This window comes from Ooceraea biroi, chromosome 7, assembly GCF_003672135.1.
Source record: "Ooceraea biroi isolate clonal line C1 chromosome 7, Obir_v5.4, whole genome shotgun sequence".
Lineage (NCBI taxonomy): Eukaryota > Metazoa > Arthropoda > Insecta > Hymenoptera > Formicidae > Ooceraea > Ooceraea biroi.
The window spans coordinates 11,023,140-11,043,650 of record NC_039512.1 but is presented as its reverse complement, the minus strand read 5'-3'; the positions used below and the strand labels follow the sequence as shown (position 1 = coordinate 11,043,650).

General features: G+C 38.8%; 2 protein-coding genes across 5 annotated transcripts; one reads left to right on the top strand and one right to left on the bottom strand.

Annotated features, from left to right (window-relative positions):
* Positions 1–954: 954 nt before the first annotated feature.
* Positions 955–11,388, bottom strand: LOC105279868 (adenylate cyclase type 8). 4 transcript variants are annotated; one of them, XM_011339949.3, is made up of 20 exons: positions 11,236–11,388; positions 10,019–10,067; positions 9,219–9,466; positions 8,968–9,125; positions 8,629–8,818; positions 7,826–8,010; positions 7,414–7,612; positions 5,960–6,118; positions 5,462–5,691; positions 5,016–5,152; positions 4,532–4,850; positions 4,142–4,348; positions 3,929–4,026; positions 3,253–3,783; positions 2,774–3,133; positions 2,466–2,706; positions 2,250–2,376; positions 2,027–2,133; positions 1,654–1,917; positions 1,354–1,572 (listed from the first exon to the last, which is right to left on the bottom strand). In XM_011339949.3, the coding sequence occupies exons 2-20, from the start codon at positions 10,051–10,053 to the stop codon at positions 1,354–1,356; spliced, it is 4,014 nt and encodes a 1,337-aa protein (XP_011338251.1). In that variant the 5' UTR covers positions 10,054–10,067; positions 11,236–11,388. The 4 variants fall into 4 exon arrangements, with proteins under 4 accessions (XP_011338248.1, XP_011338251.1, XP_011338250.1 ...); XM_011339948.3 differs by having other exon boundaries at positions 10,019–10,180; positions 11,236–11,386; XM_011339947.3 differs by having other exon boundaries at positions 10,019–10,196; positions 11,236–11,384.
* Positions 11,389–14,179: 2,791 nt separating this feature from the next.
* LOC105279932 (thiamine transporter 2) lies at positions 14,180–18,751 on the top strand. The gene is made up of 7 exons (XM_026971154.1): positions 14,180–14,366; positions 14,590–14,790; positions 14,859–15,243; positions 15,358–15,798; positions 17,216–17,408; positions 17,547–17,682; positions 17,793–18,751. The coding sequence occupies exons 2-7, from the start codon at positions 14,668–14,670 to the stop codon at positions 17,979–17,981; spliced, it is 1,467 nt and encodes a 488-aa protein (XP_026826955.1). The 5' UTR covers positions 14,180–14,366; positions 14,590–14,667; the 3' UTR covers positions 17,982–18,751.
* The last annotated feature ends 1,760 nt before the right edge of the window (positions 18,752–20,511 follow it).

Genomic DNA, 20,511 nt, shown 5'->3' with positions numbered 1-20,511 from the left:
TACTAAAATATTTAAGATTTAAATAATATTGTAGTTTCTAAAGTTTAATATTTTAAATAACAAGTTTTATTTTTGATTTAATTTTTTGTTTGATTGTATATTTATTTGTGTAATTATATAACATCATGTATTTGTATGTATGAGTTAAGAAAGTGTAGTTTTATTTTTTTTACCTCGGTAGTTTTCTATCAAATTTTACAACGGTGCGTTGCGCTTCAAAATCCTATCGATAACATCGTGTAATTGAATTCGTTCTCTAGAAAATTAGTAGTTAGGTATAATTATTTTTGTCAGAGGGTGCGAAGTTTTGCTGATAATCGGGTAATGCTGAGCAAAAAAAATGCGTGTGATCCGAGGGAAAAGGAGACGTGCGGTCCTTCCTACGTGTGTCGTGACATTCTTCTGAATAGGTTCATAATTGTAATGAATTATCTAATGATTAATATGTAAAATTAGATTAATTATTCGAGTATGCTGTAAAAGTCGTGTACAGTTGGATTGATCGATCAATCGATCGATCGAGAGAAAGAGAGAGAGAGAGAGAGAGAGAGCGGTGGCCCCATCGGGATCCGGCGGCCACCCTGTAGTTAGCCTTATTCTAATTATCATTATTGCCATTATTATCATGGATTATTATTATGATTATAAATATTGATTATAAATATTGTGTTTACCGTAATAATGTAATATACGAGGTTACACGGAGTGTGTGTGTGTGTGTGTGCATTTCCACCTCTCACTGATTATCATAATAATAATAAAAATTTTCTTTTTATTGTTATAATTATATTGGAGCGAGAACGACGTTACCCCATGATAAAATTAATAATTATCGGTCTATTTGTGAGAATCTCGATGATTATTAATATATCTTGTGGTGGCGAAGTGTCGTAATTTCTTTGCTGTAACAAAGTATGACAGTACTTGCTGGGTTCCAATTGAAAAAGCCCTGGCTCGTGTCTAGAAGATTGATTATTTATTATTATTAGTGCTATATACATTCAATATCTTGTGGCAAAATGACACAGAAGTGGAATTAGACAAAACTCCTTTTCGCATTCTAAATGTGCTTGCTGCATTTATTTATTTTATTAGATCGGCGCAAAGAGTTACCTTAGTTAATCTTTTATTTTATTTCTTAGTTAATCTTGTTATTTTATTTCTCCCATTCCAAGCAAAGTTATATACAAAGACGGGCAGAATTTTTCGGAAAGCGTGGATTCCGCTTGTGATCGCTTCGATAAATTGAAACTCGAAGTGATCTCATTTCTGGTTTGCATTACACAGGAAGACTGCACCGATCTAATACCGCTGGCAAGCTAGCGCGCCGAATCATCCTCAGGGATTCCCGATTTACGTTCTTCGCACTGCTTGCTTTCTTATTTGCTTGCGGCGCGCCTGGACCACCCCGTAAACCACCGCAGCGAGGCTGCGGCACGTGCTTCTGTGCCTGGCAATGCCCTCTTGTTGCACGGTACTTTTGCCCAACACGAAATACGTTTCCATCGTTCCCTTGCCCTTCACCTCGATTAGCCCGCGCTTCTGCGTCTGGTAACCCCGCGATTCCAAGAACTGCCAAGAATGTAATAAATTAATATTTTACAGAAGGTTTAGGAGAGAGATGAACAATCCAAGCATAGCCTGGCGATTTACCCTGGCGATGTCATGCGGAACTTGGATTTTTCCCATCACGCCGGTAGAATCCATCCTGGAAGCTTCGTTTACGGTGTTGCCCCAAATGTCGAAGACCGGCTTCCGCGCCCCGATCACACCGCCCACGAGGGGACCGCAACTGATGCCCACTCGCAGGTCGAAATTGTTGAACGAGTGGACATTTACGTCCTCGAGACGATGACGCATGGCCACCGCATAGTCCACCAGCCTGCACAGGTGCTCCATGTCGTCGCCACTCTTGTCCTGCCAACCAAATTTCAATATTTCTATTTATTATGAATCTTAAACTAATTAATTAACAACGTAAAGTGGAACTAAATTTAATATTAATGCAGAATATTATTATAATTACGGTTTGGCTGGGGTTCAGGCCCGATGCAGCCATGTAAGTAGCGCCGACTGTCTTGATCTTCTCGATGCAGTGGAACGGCGTCTCGTCCAATAGTTCATCGAAATCGGCTGCACATTGCAATCAAATTACATTATTTTTAAAGTATATTATGGCATTATAAAAACGAGATTGTAAAGACTTTTACATTGATCTTAACGTCGAGTTTCAATGAATCATAGCTCACCAATAATCTCGTTAAGCAAACGGATACATTCCATTCCCTTGTTTACGTCCTCCGAGTAGAATTCTGTGAAGTTTGGCACGCTGGCGAACATCACCCCTACCTTATCCCGCGACTGCGAGTAGAGGTCCTGCACGAACGAACAAATTGATAATAATATCGTTTAATTGATATTTATACATCAAGAAAACTATAGATTGGTATAGTTTTCCTTCTTACCTCTGGCGCACGAGGCTCTTGCGTGAGGAAATGATGCGCCACGTGGTCTGGCAAGATATTCTTCAGCAGTTGCATGTTGTTGTGCCGCGATTCGATCATGTCGCTCAGTTCCCTCTCGGCCTGCTGCTTCCACAGGAAGTCCAATCGCGACGTTACCTCCACCAGCCTGCCGTGGTACGTGACCATCACGAGGAAAACGCCCAGGAAGGTCAGCATCTGCGCCGATAGCGGTATCGCCGAGCTGCAAGAGAACTCTTGTAGAGTTCCTGCGGAAGGTAAAATCCGTTCAGCGCTAACGAGACTCTTACGCGTTTTTCTCGCCCTCGCTGAACATGTCTTTGCACACGACGAGGATCAGCACCGCATACACCAAAACGATCGCCGCGGCTAACGCTGTCTTCACTAGATAGTAGAGCTTCAGGGCCGAGGCGAGCGCGATCAGACAGAGAATCCACGTGAACACCATGTATTCCGGCCGAATGCAATCGGCTGCCTCGAGCCCGTTATCGCCGAGGCTCGTGAGGATCAATGACTCCGTGCCAGCCTGGTTGCTCTCCTCATCGACGGAGAGGATCTTCCTCGAAGAAGAACTCCCGGCGTCCCGTTTGCGCGCGATCCGTTTGTAGTGTCGGCTTCCGATCTCCGACTTCCCATAGCGCTGCTCGTATCTGTGATAACATTTATATGGAAAACGTTGCTCTTCATGGAAATTACGATATTAGAAAATATCTGGAGAATAATTTCTTTGTTTCCAAGAGTAAAATCCTTTTACGTTTCCAACACTGACCTGTAGAATCTGAAAAACTCCTTTCTACTTCTTCCGGGTAGCCTGTTGTTGACCACCCGCGTCAGCTTCAGCTCAATGTTGCTGCTGCCGCCCTCCAGGGTGTTGTTCTCCGTCGAAGGGACGGTCTTTTGTTCTGTCGCGGACTCGTCGCTCAGAGCAGCCTCCAGAAAGGTCAGGATGAAATGGTCCAGACCCGATCTTGAAGTGGTCGCAATCAGTTTTTCGTGAACGGGAGAGGGAACCTCCGAAGTCGTCGGCGGCATCTCCTGTTGCTGGCGTTCGAGCACCATTACTTCCGGGTAAGGGCGCACTGTGATGGGACATGTCAGCACGCCAATGACGGATGTCAACGCCATTAGGCTAATGACGCCGCAGATAAAGACGGTGCGGTGCTTCTTGTTGTGCACCAGCATCGATGACGTGTGCTGCAGGCACGTTGGCATACTCTTGAACTCCTCCGCCATTACTAGAATCGACGACGCCACGAGGATTACCGTGGTCACCAGCAGCGAAATCAGAAGAATCATGCAGCTGTAACAATAATTAACAGTTATATATATTATTATAATTATTAATTTGACACGCTATAATATTTAAATAATGCGAAATTAGAAATATCGAACAATTTAAACAAGTTTATTTAATGGGATTAAAAATCATTTATATGGACACTCACTCGGACAAGATTATGGCTTGGGAGACAGCGATGAAGAGCCAAATAACGAAACAGCATATCATGTTGGACTTGAACATATCCTCTCGCAATTGGTCAAACTATAGAAGATGTATAGAAAGCGATAAAAATTAATTAATTAATACATTGAACATTGCACAACTTGAGCATTTTTTCTCCGAGGAAGATTACGTATAAGCACAATTTTGATTTTACCTTAGATTCCAAACTTTCGTCATTGTAGCGCAATGTCCATGCATTGATGTTCGCCGATCTCATGCGTTTGTTACTGGCGCTCTCGATAGTGCTCTTCTTCTCGCCGGCAGTCGTCGCAGTTGCCTTATTACTCGGTTTGGCTGGTTGACCATTCTCTTCCTCAAGATACTCAGACTCCAGATTACTCACCGACGTCGCAGTATTTAGCTGCGATCACAATTAAAGGCACTTGTATTAATAATATATAAATTACGTTATTTTATATATTCTATAAATGAAATATAAAATTATTTATGATAAATTTATGATAATTTGGTGAATTATAATTAAATGAATTGAATAATTATACAAAGTAAAAGTTTAGAATATGCGCTGCTTTTTAATGCTTACATTCTCGAATGGGATTTCCGGTGTCCAATCAACCCCGATGTCATCGTCTACGTTGGAATTTGGAGGCGCGTTGCTGTTCGCGGGAAGAGGATTGTTCATCTTAAAGCTCTTCTTGTTTTTATTCGCGGGATCATCCTCTGTCCAGATCTTTGGCCTCTGCGAGTATCTTCGTTTGGACCTGAGGGGTTCTACTTGTTTGATAAGATACGTGACAACGTTTCTGTCCTTCAGGTAATTGTCTCGCTCGCTCCCGTAGCCGGGTTCCACCTCGTAAACGTCGTTCAGGCACTTGAGTGTGTCGGCAGAGATGTGTACTCTCCTGAAAAAGAAGTGCCAAAACGTAAAAATTGGTGAATGTAGCAAGAAACTTTAAAGTAAAATCCGAGACGTTAATAAAGATTTCATCGCCGGAAATTAAAAACTTCTTTGCTATTAAATACTTCATAAAACTTTGATACTAAAAATAAAGTTTTTTTTTCTATACCCTGGTATCCCTCCGCTTTCGAGATGATTCGCGAGCGTGACATCGTACGACCACACATCAAATTGCCATTTTCGCAGACCCAGAACCCCGCACAGCACCGAGCCACTGTGAATTCCTATCCTCATGTTTAGATCCACCTTCGCCAGAAAATAAAAAAAATTAGAATATATTAAAAAATATATATATATAATTTCTTTTGCATTTCAAATATTTCAAAAGTATGCGATTAAATTTAGAATTCCTCATATTAAATAATCGAGACTCGCTTCCCATAATAGTCATATTGAATTATGACAATCGATAATCACCTCGTGTCTGCTTAGCAAAAAACATGTATTAGCATCAGTAAAGTAAAGCTAAAAATATTTCCAAAGTTCTTCTTTTCTTTTCAAAGTTTTTCTCAAACGGAAACTATATGGAAGCTCAAAGGGATAAAATTCCAGTACCTTCGTGGTGTACCTCACATCTCGTATAGCCTTTATCATGTGCAGGCCCATCTCGACACAGCAGTGGGCATGATCGCTCCTAGCAATCGGCAGGCCGGAAATGCAGTAATAGCAATCGCCGAGGAGCTTGATGCGTAGACAATGGTTCTCCGCCGAAAGCTTGTCGAAACGTGCGAAGAGATCGTTCAGCACCTTCACCAGCTCCTGGGCGCTGCACTGACTTGCCAGAGCTTTTAATATAATTTTATAATTTTAATATAATTTTATAATTTTAATATAATTATATAATTGTTATTTCCTATTCTCTATAATTTTTATATATATTGTAATATGCATTTTTAAAGTACAATACACATATATAAATAAATAAATAAAATACACAAATAGAAATAGAAATAAATACACAAAATAATTGATTAAACAAAATTTGGAGAACTTTTTTCACAATAATCTTTTTACATGACTGTAAGCTTAATCTATTACGCGCAAAATGTGTACCTGTAAATCCTTTGATGTCAGCAAATAGAATACTGACATTCTCATAACGATGGATGTATATCCGGTGGAACTGATTCGGCGTGAAGGATATCGGTCCTCCTCGAGCGGTCTCTCGGGAGATATCGCGAATCATCTCTTTGGCCACGAAGTCGGGCAGTACTGCCGATTAAAATTAGAATAAAAATTATATTCTTTATTTAATTTCAGGTACATAATACAATAGAATAAATTTATCTTCCTTTTTTCGCTTCTTTCTCGCTTATTTAATTTTAAGTGAACTTTAATAGACTTTTATAATACGTAGGAATCAGTTATAAAGATGTTTGATGTGGGAAACTCTCTTACATAAAATTTATGACGATATTATTTTTCTTTTGACATTTTTTTATTAAAGAAAAATTTATTCTAGATTAAGCAAATCATGGATGATTCGCTGGACTCGAGACACCCCATACAAAAGTAATAATGTGACGTTAAAGAGATGGCTCAAATATAAATTCAATTTCTGATGTACAAAGAAAGGATGCCCTAAACTGATCTGATTCTTTCTTTAAGGGAACGTCGGGGTGTCGACAGGTTTCACGAATGATTAAAAAATGAAGGGCTTCTTAAAGAGACTGCTTTTACTTTTCAGCGGCACGGAGGAGAGATAGACGTGAGTGGTCTGCACGTCTTTGCAACATCAAGATCCGAACTCGATGACATTATGCCGGTGCTGGAACTTTGAAAACAGACATGAATCCCACAGCGTTACGAGCGAGTGACAGTGGGTCAAGTGGTATTTATGTAATCCGGCGTAATCTATTCGATGATGGATATTTTCGTAGCGGCCGTTGTGAAGAGCGAATCGATATATCGGGTGGCGGATTGGCGGTGGTTTGCGACGTAATGCAAAAGGCTATTGGAAAAACGTGCGTCCAGCGGCGCAATCGGCCGAGAGAGTGTCTAGTGACCCTTTTTGACACTCGGCCGAGCAAGTTACACGGACGGATGGCGACGAGGTTACAATAAATATGCACACATACGACGCCGTCACATAAATACTCAGCCTAGTTACGTCCCTGCGACGAGTTATGCCACGCGCTGCCTTCTCTCTCCTCCGAAGCTTTTAAAAATCTCTTCAAGTTTCACGAAATTGAAGATGCGCCGATTTGTCATCGTCACTTATTCTCAAATCAAGATATCCAAGTAGTAGCGATTAAAAATATTGCCTTCAAGAGTTTTCGATACCTTTCCATTATTCCTTAAAATGATGATATATGTAAAGACAATTTTATTCAATTAATTTATGTATCCTACAAAGAGTATAAATAAATGTATAACTGATTATGAATGTTTATTGTATGCACTTATAGTTTAGCAAGTGAGCAAGAAACGAATCGATTTTGACTACAAGAGATTTTAATGCCTCAAATTCGTCATCTTCGAGAAAAAACGAGTCTCCTAAATTTCACCTGAGAGCAGCAGCTTCTCCTGTCGATTGTTCTCGTTCTGCGTGCGTTGCCTCGTCTCCGTAGAACGATGGGTTTCCAGGAAGGCTTGTCGTTGTCCCCGATCCGTCAGGTACTTGGTGTACATGCCGGCGAGGTTCACGGCCAGGTACAGCAGCACGTTTGTCGTCAGCATGCGGATGATACACGTGACGTCTCGCAGCTGCGAGAAATGCAAGATCAACGTTTAACTCGCCAAGGGAGAGAGAGAGCTCATCGTAACATTAATTAATAGTAATTAACACAAAGAATTCTAATAATATAAGGACATTTTTTATATGAGTCTAAATAGAATTAATATTATTTCTATTCTTTAAAGATTAACATAATCACTAGGTGGTCAGTTCACTCGAAGAAACATCATGTGTTTGCTCACGTATGTGGAATCTCGCAAGAGACTTATGCCGGCCATCACCATGTGCGTTAGCGCCGTTCCGTAGCCAGCAAGGACGCACCACCGTAGCGGCAGGGGTAGCATCGCGTATGGCGCGTACACGACGAAGAGTATGTACCACATGAGCCGTTGCTGCGTGGTGAAATTCAGACCAGCACCTATGAAGCCTGCGAGACGTTAATTGTCAAGCGTCCGCTTGTCAGCGGCTGAGACACGGCTGATTCAACTAGAGAAAAGCGCCGAAATCGACGTAATTCGATTTCGCGGATGAAGATCACTTTCAAGAACACTACCCTTGCGCGACATGGGGACGCGAACCCAATGGAATTGTCGGTTTTAGTCCACGCTTTGCTTTGCACGCTCTGGCGAACACTCGCTCGATTTTAGCTGGTCAGTAGAGCAAGACTTTGCTGCTCAATTCAATTCCTAATTTGATAGAATAGAATCGGGATGACCGCGAGTGAATCTATTTAGATCGGTGCAAAGGGTTTGTCGCGTCTGTCGAAAAAGAATTTAATCGATTAGTTAGTTTCGGGGTAACTTTTACGAATTGAGACGGTCGTAACTGACTTCGACACGCTTTTCCTATCTAGAAGAACGACTTTTTAATTTTTTCTTCAGGGACTTTTGAATCCTGATCAAAGATTTAATTTAAGAACAGCGTTTGATAGAAAAATAAAAAGATAAATACCTCGCACCGATGTCAAAGCGAGTAATTTTAATTATAATCGAGTTATAATTACGAGTCACGATCGATAAGTCGAAACGAATCGCGTGGGCCTCACCTTGAGAGTTTATTAATAACCACGTGAAGATGGAGGCCCAGTACAGGTAATTGTTAGAAAAGCAACGCCACCAGCCGAACATGCAGACCACCAGATTCGCCGCCATGCAGCACACGGCCCAGGACAGTCCTTCGATGAGACCTCCGCTGCTTGGGTCCCTTTGCCAGAGCCAAATCGCTGTCAACGTGATCTGCGTCACACGATAGCGGATTCTTTTAATCGGACAGCTTGATAGAAATTTCTTAGATTGTTTGTATATCGTGTTATAAATTGCTGTAACGTTCATTCGAACAGAAGGTCTACTCGAATTCTCTCATTGTTTCCTTGCGCGCCACTCACTTTCAGGCCCAAATCCACGATGTTCAGCATTATCAGGGACTTCTGCCTCTGTCGGTTCGAATAGAACAGATAAGACGTCTCCAGCTGTTTGTTGTGAAAACTGTTGGTCAGCGAGGGTAAGAATATTCCCTTGCACAGCATCCCCTTTTTGAAGACATCTAAAAGCACACGCGATCGCATATTTGCACGACTCTTTTCTCGAGGTAAGGAAGAACGTCTTTGAGATTTCCGGGATTTCCGGGGGTTCGTACCGGGTTGAGCCTGAGCCTCTTCGTCGGCCTCAGCCGGCTCCGCGCCGACGACAGCTTCCGGCTCCGTCTTCGTGGCCTCCTCACTCTCGTTGAGCGCTTCAACGACGTTCTTGGCATTGGCGGCGACCTCGGGATCCGCATTGGACTTCCGCTCCTCCCACGCCGCCAGTCCTTCCCGGCCCAGCCTCTCGGAAGTCAGTTTTTTTACCGCCTTGATCCATAATTGTTTCCTCGGCGAAATACTCGACCTGTCCCACGATCATTGAGGTGTGCCGATTCGTCGATTACGACAGGAAAAGATCGATCGGAATGATAATATCGTGCAGTGTGTGAGATTTGTTCGTTGAAAATATCTTCTTGTGGACGCAAAAAACTTTTGCTACATTTAATTCAAGTTTAATTGTATTTAATTCAAACTCCAAACTAAAATGTTTAAAATATTCCGGATGGATTTATTATAGAGAAAATATTATAGTTGCACGGAGAAACTTGACGATGAACAATGAAATCAAATTATTTTTTACGAGTAAAATGTACTATCGCTGTTTTAAGCTGAGAAGTTTGTTAATTATTACGTGCGATTCTTGATACGAAACGTCGATCACGTCAAGAATCTTCCGTGTCAACAATTCTTCTGTTAATTTAATCCCCGGGGAGAAAAATATACACGCATACTTTTACGTCTATTTTACACCACTATGTTCAATCGATTAATCATAGAGACCTTTTGTTTTCGTAGATCGAGCAAATGTCACACCCCGTGCGCAGGTAGAATAAAGGAAGCTGGCTTCTCTACTTACTCGTTGATGCTCGTGACATCGCTGTCCAGCATCATGCTCCAGGTCTGTTCTGTAATCATTATCTCCCCGATGATCCGCGGATCACGACTGACCGCTCACGTTGTGATTGTCAGTAGTAAGGCAACAAGTGCCTTAGCGTCATCCGGCATTGTTCACAGACACCTTGAATGAAAACTGACTGCGAAGAAGCGACGATCGCACGACGCCGCCGATTCTCTCGAGAACGCTCCGACGAGCCACCGGGACGAATCAATCGATCCCGCGATCGCGATCGCGATCGACGCCAGTCGCGGGGCCGGCGCTCTGCCGCTTCTCCCGATCAACGACGATCTCTCTAACACGATCCGTTTAGCTCTACCTTTACGACGGCGGGATGCGAAAGGCGTCTGATCGGAGTTTCCTACCTCTTCCCTTCTCTTCGGCGTATCGGCTCGTGACGAAAACGCTTCCACGGGGACGCCTACGTACTTTTTTTATTCTCCTCTAATACCTTCTCAAGTGTTTCTTCAACGGCTTCGGGGTGATTGCCAATTTTTTCATCCGTAATAATTAAAAAACGCATCTTTTTGTGACGTAACGCGAGAAAAAAAGGGAAAACTCTTTAAAAAGAACAATAACAGAATTAAGAACTTTTTGTAATCTTATATTCTATTTTCGTATTAATTATTAAAAAATATAAGTCTATTTGTTTGATGAGAATATCGCTAAATTAAATACTACTAAATACTTTCGAATCGATTAGCTGAACAATAAGAGACGGCAAAAAGGAAGTTGTATTTATTAATATTAATATTATTATATTACAGTACGTTAATAATTGTCAAAAATTAGTGTATGAAGATCCATCAAACAATGATGGAATATCTGTTCACGTCTCGTTTTCGTCACGACTCGATACAACGAGGGATGAAGTATTCCACTGTGGTACAAAAACAGCCGGTAAAAAAAACGTGCACCATTAAATTTATTGAAATTGCAACGCCACAGGATCGTAATTGCATTTGTAAATGTATTCATTTCATAGTTTAAAAAAGTGCTTCGCAATTGTATTTCTTCGTTGTTGCTGTTTCAATAAACAAGAGTGTGGTAATTGTCTGGTAATTCATGAGATGAGAACATTTTGCGGGATGGAGCAGATCTTGAGGATCTCCGCGTATCGCAATTTCGATGAAGCAGGGGTGAGTGTCTTTTTTTATACTTGGTGACGAGCAGCTTACCTTAATTGTCGATCCTCGGTAAGGGGAACAACGACACTTTTCTGCCGCGTCCTGGCATCGAGTCCGAGGAGGAATCGCGAGGAGGAACTCGAAAATCGCGCGCGCGCGCGCTTCTCGACGAGTCGACCAGCGGGATCTACGTGGTGTTCGTGAAGTTCAAGCCGCGCACCCCGCTGCACCGTCAACATCCACTGTCGATCCATCCCTACTCGTTGGATCGGACTGTCCAAAGGAGGGGTGCGATCGCCGGCGTAGCTGACGCCTCAGAATAGCGATGCTGTCATTATATTGTAGATTAAAGGGTGCTGTGTAATTAAGCTTTAACAACCTAGAATTGCATACGCCGTATACCGTCAAAAAACTTCTAAAAGTCCGTCTGATCTACTGAGACACATTACTAGAGACTAAAAAAATAATATATTTAAATTAATATCAATAAGAAAAGAATATTGTGTTCAAATCGTTTTATTTTACCGCATTTGCTTTAATAATAGTAATTAATGGGTTGGCCAAAAAGTAATTGCGTTTTTTTCCAATAGATGGACATACATGTCTTGAAACGTAACTGACTTCATTCTAAACCGCAAATTCATTATGTAGGTTAACAACTCACAGTTCAAGCTTGTTTTAGAAAAAGAAAGTACACGATTTCGTTAACAATTGTTTGTTTGCCGTCGATTTCAAAATGGAAAATCAAAAAGAACATTTTCGTCATATTTTGTTTTATTACTTCCGAAAAGGGAAAAACGCTGTGCAAGCTCATAAAAAGTTATGTCATGTATATGGCGAAGGTGCTTTAAAACTGCGGTAGTGTCAAAATTGGTTTACTAAATTTCGATCTGCAGATTTTAATGTGAAAGATGCACCACGCTCAGGAAGGCCAATCGAAATTGATGATGACAAAATAAAGGCACTGATCGATTCCAATCGGCGTTTAACGACACGAGAGATTGCTGAGAATCTTAACATATCGAAATCGAATGTTGAAAACCATTTAAAACGACTTGGATACATTAGTAAGCTCGATATTTGGGTACCACATGAGCTCAAAGAAATTCATCTCACTAAGCGTATTGACATCTGCGATTCTCTTTTGAAACGTGAGGAAAATGATCGATTTTTGAAACGTATGATAACAGGCGACGAAAAATGGATCGTCTACAACAACGTCAAACGAAAAAGATTGTGGAGCAAGCGTGATGAACCTGCTCAAAGCACTTGAAAAGCAGATATTCACCAAAGAAAGATTATGCTGTCAGTCTGGTGGGACTTTAAAGGTATTGTGTATTTTGAGCTGCTTGCAAGGAATCAAACCATTAATTCAGACGTATACTGTCGTCAACTGGATAAATTAAATGATGCCATCAAACAGAAACGTCGAGAATTGGTGAATCGCAAAGGTGTTGTGTTTCACCATGATAACGCTAGACCACGTACAAGTTTGGTCACTCGTCAAAAATTGTTGCAGCTTGAACGGGATGTGTTACCACATCCACCATATTCGCCAGACCTGGCACTATCAGATTACCATTTGTTTCGTTCTTTGCGAAACGCCTTGAATGGTAAAACCTTTACTGCTGATGAGGATATCAAATCGTTGTTGGAATTGTTTTTTGCTGAAAAAGATAAGAACTTTTTTGAGCGCGGAATCATGAAGTTGCCTGAAAAATGGCAAAAGATAATCAAACAAAATGGACAATATATTGTTTAATAAAGTTTTTGTTTCCCATGAAAAATTCGCCTTTTATTTATATAAAAAAAAACGCAATTACTTTTTGGCCAACCCAATACATACATCATTAAAAAATAAATAGTAATTGATACATATGTATTTATCTAATATTTGAACTTCAATATAAATATAAACAAAAGACTGCGTTCTTATATTGTGTCTCTATCACCATTATTTAAATTATATATAGGGTATCTGACATAAGGCGAAAAATCTCTCGCCCACAGGTAGATCTCATCAAACTGAATTAAAAAGTCCTGTACCATTTTGCAAACAACCACGTAAAATTTCGAGTAATTAAGTAAAGAAAGTTCGCTAATTCAGCGGACGCGATCGGCAGCGAGGGAAATAGGTATGAATGACGTAAAAAACGACTAGCCGTGTGCGCGACGCGAACGTATTTCGAAGATCGCGATAATCGGATTACAGCGGCAGGCGAGACGACGCTTCTAAGAAATACAACACTTCTCGGCAACACGAGCGCGTGAATGAGACGCTGAGAAATTATTGTCCACGCGTCGTCTCGCCTGCCGCTGTAATCCGACACTCGCTGCTATCGCGTTCTTCTAAGAAATACTCGCGTCGCGCGCGCGGTTAGCCGGTTTTTACGTCATTCATGCCTACTTCCCTCGCTGCCGATCGCGTCCGCTGAATTAGCGAGCTTTCTTTGATTACTCGAAATTTTACGTGGTTGTTTGCAAAATGGTACAGGACTTTTTAATTCAGTTTAACGAGATCCACCTGCGGGCGAGAGGTTTTTCGCCTTATGCCAGACACCCTGTATATGAATATGTATGTAAATATGTCTTATATTTGATATGCATTATTTATTTTATTTAAAATCTTTGGTGAAGTAGCATGATAACACAAAAAATAGACACGCAAGCGGGCAGATAAAAAGATAAAAAGATAAACAAGTGGACACAAGGCCCAAGAATCTCGTCGGTGCCTTCAGTGCAACAAAAACTGATCGATATCAAAACTTTTCAATTATTTTCGAGTTCTATTAGGCCGCAAAATTAGTCACGCCAACTCCCGTATGATTGTTGATTTTTAATAATATTTCATCGGTGTTTGATTTTACACTTGTTACCGTCACAATGCACTAAAATCCATGTTGAGGGAATTTATTGAAAGTTCCTAGAGGCCAACTATGTTTCTTGTGATTGGAGTTTTCCCTCTAGTGTATTTGTATGATCCTTGTTTTACGCGTGCACGTGAGTCGCTGAGGCTAGCGGAGGACAGTACAGCGCAAGAGAGCGCATTGAGATGTAATTGGAGGTAGTTGGTTGCAATATGATACAAGAAAATTTAAGGAATGCATGAAAACATCATCGTCATCACTATCATTACAGAGAACTATTTACCTGTGTTTCAAGAACGATTCAGCATATAACGGGTAACGTGTAAAATAATAGAAAATAGTAAAATTTAAAAGTATTGAGCAATCTCTAAATATATATTATATTCTATATATTTTATTTTAATAACAGTGTTATTAATAGTCAATCTATTAGATAGAAATATAATTGAAAGGTATCGTTTATAAAAATACTTGTAATTATCTAATTATTACGTAATTGCAAGTATTTATGCCTGAAATAAATTTGTACTTCTTGCAGATACACTTGAGAACTGACTTAAACTTGTTGATGTAAAATAATTTTCATCAAGCGAAGGGCCAGTACTTATCAGATAACATGTATTGGCTTAAGATTTCATGTATTCTGTGCCTGTTTGGATGCTTCAAAGATTTTCGGCCCTCCGAGTCATTCGTGACGGATTACTTGACTGGGCCATGGAAAAATTTCACGGTCAAGGAGGTGAGTTTTTGAAATGCTTATTGGAGTACGCATCTAACAGTTGTACGACGCTGATGTCCGTATTTCAGGTGAATCAAGATATTTATCCCGTGGCCACGTACAGCTACTTAGCTACGCTTGTACTTGTATTCCTGATCACAGATTTTGTTAGATACAAGCCTATCATAATACTCTGTGGTCTCTCCGGCATTGTCACGTTCCTCATGATAATACTCGGCAAGACCGTAATAGTGTTCCAGATCGTGGAGTTCTTCTACGGTCTCTTTATGTCTTCAGAAGTGGCCTATTATACTTACATATATGCCAAGGTGGAAAAAAAACATTATCAAGAAGTGACTGGTCATACGAAAGCAGCCAGTCTGTTTGGCCGCAGTATGTCCGGCATCGTAGCACAATTAACGGCCTCCTTCAACTTACTGGATTATCACCAGCTCAATTACTTAACTCTTTCAGGTATTTTAAATTGTAAAAAGTGTAAATTATGCATATAAGTCGAACACTTAGCGTATTCAATTATTATATATATATATATATATATATATATATATATTATAATCTACTTTTCAGCCAGCGTTCTTGCGACCATCTGGTCGCTGTTCCTGCCGTCCGTGAGTCAATCGATATATTTCCATCGCACCAGCAGTTCCGACGAAGAACGGGACAAGCAGGTCGATTTGCAGTCGGTTACAATCGATCATCAATTGCAGTATCGCAGTAGTTCACAAGAATCGTTGCGCAACGATGAAAATGGTAGAGCAAAATGTCGTTGCTTCGCAGGATTCAGATCGCCGCTATTCCACAAGATCAGGAAGGCGTACGCACTGTTGTGGAAACACTTTGTGCAGGCCTATACTAATTACCGCGTGCTCAAGTGGTCAGTTTGGTGGGCGCTGTCTACTTGTGGCTACTTGCAGATCATAAATTTTATACAGCTGTTGTGGCAGACCGCGGTGAAACCGGGTGACATGATCTATAATGGCGCTGTGGACTTCATCTACGCGATCTTAGGTAAAGCAGGAGTTTCGGGTCGCTCTGAAAATCAGACATGCTCGTTATTTGAATCCTATCAGATCAATGCTGAACTTAGAACGAAGAAATTTCTTGAATAATTATATTTATTAGTTTGATGGATAGTGAAGCGCACAATCGTATCAAGTATTTCAAATCAAGTTGCATTGAATTGTTTGACTTGTTCTGTATAATTGAAATTTTATCGCCGCTATTGCTATACAGGGTGTCCCGGGTTTTAACCGACAAACTGCGGGAGCATATTCTACTATTGGAAATAAGAAAAAATTCTTATATCGAGTTTGCTTAGAAATGCTTTATTACAAAGTTATAAACCAATATTGAAAAGAAATATCAGATAAGTAACAACGGATTTTTTCACAAAAATAAAAATTATCTACGCAATGATTTAGTGACGCATTTCAAAATGTTGTCCTTGCACATCGATACAAGCTAGACATCGACGTAGTACAGAATTTGTTACGGTACGACATTCCTGAAAATTTTGTTGCGTCTCAGTAACTGAATTAGTAATTCGTTGCTTTAAATCTATCTGGTACTCTCCTGTTAGGAAATCTACGTTGATACTCTCGTACGGCAGCTCGTGCATTTCCGTCACAGAATCCGTACACGAAATGAATATCGGTGTATTCCTCATTTGAAAACACTTTTGGCATTCTGATAGTAATTGCTAGTTCACACGACGATTGAAATCTAACGGCTACTGTTGTGAAAGTAACAATCATACTGAATCGTTTCAACATAGTGAACATGAATACATGTGAATACACATAACATAAACATCTTCGACCTTCCAAATTCTACACTATGTTCCGTTGTTACTTATCTGATATTTCTTTTCAATATTGGTTTATAACTTTGTAATAAAGCATTTCTAAGCAAACTCGATATAAGAATTTTTTCTTATTTCCACTAGTAGAATATGCTCCCGCAGTTTGTCGGTTAAAGCCCGGGACACCCTGTATATTCTAGTTGGTATTATCTGCCATGTGTCGTCTTTTTAATCGTAGTGATCTGTGCGAGATAATGACTGATAGCAATGCTTTAAGATCATAAAAGAGAGACAGATAAACAAATGTCCTGTAAATAGGTTTAACACACTAATTAACAATTTGTATAAAGTATTTTAGTGGAAAAAATATTCGTTTATTGAAATACGACGTGTTATTGATTATTTATCATTTGTTAATTATCAGTTTATTGAGCAAAAATTAACGAGATTAGATGCGATTTTTGAGCACTTCTTATCCACGAATTCGTTTTAATCAAACAAAATTTAATTACAGCTAATCAAATGATAAGATCAGCAAATGCGATTAAAAGACTAAAGCCGAATAAAACAGATCTTTCCGGATGGCAATTTCTTTTCTTTTATGTGTTTTCTCGTTTTCATCAGGTGCAATAACTGTATTTTGCGTGGGGAAGGTACATTTAAACTGGACCTTAATAGGAGACGTGATGTTGGGCATCTTCTCGCTCCTGGAAGGCGTTATACTAGTGGCAGCCTCTTATAGCTACAACATTTGGTTCTTGTATGCTGGCTACATCATATTTGGTGTAATTTACCACACCATGGTTACTGTTGCAAGGTGAATTCGTCGTTGCAATTAACACACAATTTAATTATCCAAGGAGAGAGGGAGAGAGAGACCCTCGCCAAGGGTCAAAATAAAATTCTTCAAGAAAAGAAGAAAGAATTAAGCGTTCTTGCTTTCAATTGTTCGTAGCTTCGAAGTCGCCAAATATATATCCGAGGATAGTTATGGCCTGATATTCGGAGTGAACATGTTTTTTGCATTAGCGTCGCAGAGCCTGCTGATGCTAATAGTCGTTAACATACTTGAGTTGGAACTCAGCCGACAGGTAAGATATTATGCGTTAAGCAAAATTACATTCAGATTAGAATTTTACAGATTATAACCAGTTTGTTTCTTCTCGAATAAGTGAATAATGCGAGTGTTTGCGCTTTTCAGTTCTTCGTTTACGGCAGCTATTTTGTGGTCTTGGCTATGATATACATTGTAATAGGCATCGTTAACCTTGTACAACATCGTCGCAGCGGCGAGGGCTTCCACTTCTGGGTCGGCAGCGATAATAAATCTCCGACGCAAAATGCGAACGGCTCGCGTAACACAACGTCGTTCAAATCCGAGAGTGAATGATAATAGCACAATGCTAGACAGAGATAGACGTATTTTAGATCGCAATTGCATCTGTAATTTTATTTTACATTGTTATTTTATAATTATGTAGACAATTTTATTGGCAGATTAATCTGTCGCATGATCATTTTAAAGAAAATATTTATTATTGTTTCTTCGCGGCGTATTATTGTTTTTAATTTAGACATATTGTTGTACATATCATGTATATAAATGTGCGCGCATACGTGCAGTATTAATTGTTAGACAAAGATATTTTAGAAAGAAATTTTTATAAAATGATAAAGTTGAGGTACTCTTTACATCTCTTGATTATTATATGAAAGATTTATTATTGGCTTATTAAACCTTTTTTAAAAATTAGAGACGATTTGGAATCTAATGTTTCACAAAGAGGAAGATAAAAATCTTTTTCAAGTAACAAAAATGTCAAATTTGCATTCATTATTTCTATTTTAATTGATACAAATTAGTATCAGATTATCCAATTCCAGCTTTGCAAGAAAAGCGAAGAGCTCTGCGTCAACTTAGCATTGCCATTTTGCGATGAGAAATGCTTAGTGCTAAGTTATTTGCATTAATACAGTACACGATTTGTTGCATTTATTTATTTGTTTTTGAAAAGAGTCTTTTACAAAAGAAAAAAATGGAAAAGACCTACTAAGAAGCAGTATTGTTAGAATGAGCATTCATTGCAGTGAATTTTGTAATATTATATAATATTATATAATATGGCATTTGAATGAGAGATGATTCAGTACAACCAGAAATATGACTACTTTTTCTTTGATCCTCGCTTTTATTAGCTAGATACAATAGCTACAAGAACAATTGATCGGTTTTAACAACAAAACGCGATGCGATACCAATGGGTTGCCAATCAATGTTGTTTGATATCAGATTATTACATTACACTTATCAAATTATAATCTTTCGGATCAGATATCCAGAAAACGAAAGTTCACGTGCTGTGATTAAAATTTCTTATTTATTAATAAATTTCATATTGCTTAAAATAGATAAGAATTCGTACCTCGATATATTATTCAATCGAATTAACATGTAAAGTAAATTAATCGTCAAACACATTAAATTAATTGAATAGGAATGATTCAGGTTGACGAAGCGAATTGTCACGCTGACAAACATCGTTGTTCGGGCTTTTCATAGCTTTTCTGCGATTCAATTATGATTTACAATTACATTATTATTCAATTTATACAGATAGAGTTTTTCCAATTATTCTTCTTTCAAAGTCACGGTCCATCACGGTCCATCGTTGCTGACTCGATAGGATTTTCCCATGTTTGTAAAAAACAGTATATGACTTATCTTACGCATAAAGATCAGTTCATATATTATGCGACATAATAAAATTTACATATACACATTTATATAATAATAAAAGCAATTTTGATTTAAAAAATTATTCAACAGACGGATTTGTGGTAAAATAAATGTTTATTAAAAAATTTGATTTTATTGTTAAATGAAAAGAACTTTTGTCTTTTTTAAATAAAGAAGAGCAAAAAAATTGAAATAATATTGAAAATAACAAATTTTCTTTTATTAATCCAGACTATTACATTATGTTTTGTTTCTCTCTTTACCGTCTGCTGTAAAAATTTCTGAAAGTGTGGACAAAATACGTTTAAACAGAAATATTTTGTCGTATTGCATATGGTGTGAATTGATCTTTAAATAAAAAATGATGAATGACATAGTCATTTTAGAGTATAAAAGCATTGACAGTGATGCATGCCGATACATTCGTTGAAGCATTCCGTAAGACGGAATTATTTGTATATAATTTTTCTTATTATTAAAAATCTTCGTGACTGGTTAGTCTCATCATGATTTATCCTGGGGTAAGATTAAAATTACACAATTGAAGAAATTGTATTTCACATAATTTAACGGAATGTAACGTCTAATTTGTGTAAAGTAACATTTCCTGTCATTTAGCCATTTGTTACATCTCACTACGCGAGACAAGGTCTTCAATTTTATATAACAATATATTGTAATTTTTGTATGTTAAACTAATATTTTTCATTCATTTTAATTTGTTCTAAATAATTGCATTAAGAATTTTTTGCTGGAAAGGAATCACAGTTCGTCAGCGGGATTAAACGCTGTTTGCTGTGATGACAACAGGACGAGCTTAGTCAGTCATATTAGTGTTATTATCTCCGTGTTGATGACTGACATTATTTCTGAGAACCTTGTTTGACAATTAAACAACGATAATTAAGACATGTCATCATTATACGTTTGTGTAATTTGGTTTTCCTTTTCAATTGATCGATTGTTGTTAAGGTCTACTCTTGCTGGAAATTGATGAAATTATATTATTCGCCTGTTAACGATGGATAATTAGAAAAGAGAAATTTTAATATATTTTCGGCAATTTTATCTGTATTATTGAGAAATAATTTCTGAAAAAATAAATTTATTTTGATACGAATTGTGAGAAAAATAATTGTCCGACTCTTTTGACATCAAGATCCGGTATGAGAAGCTAAACGCT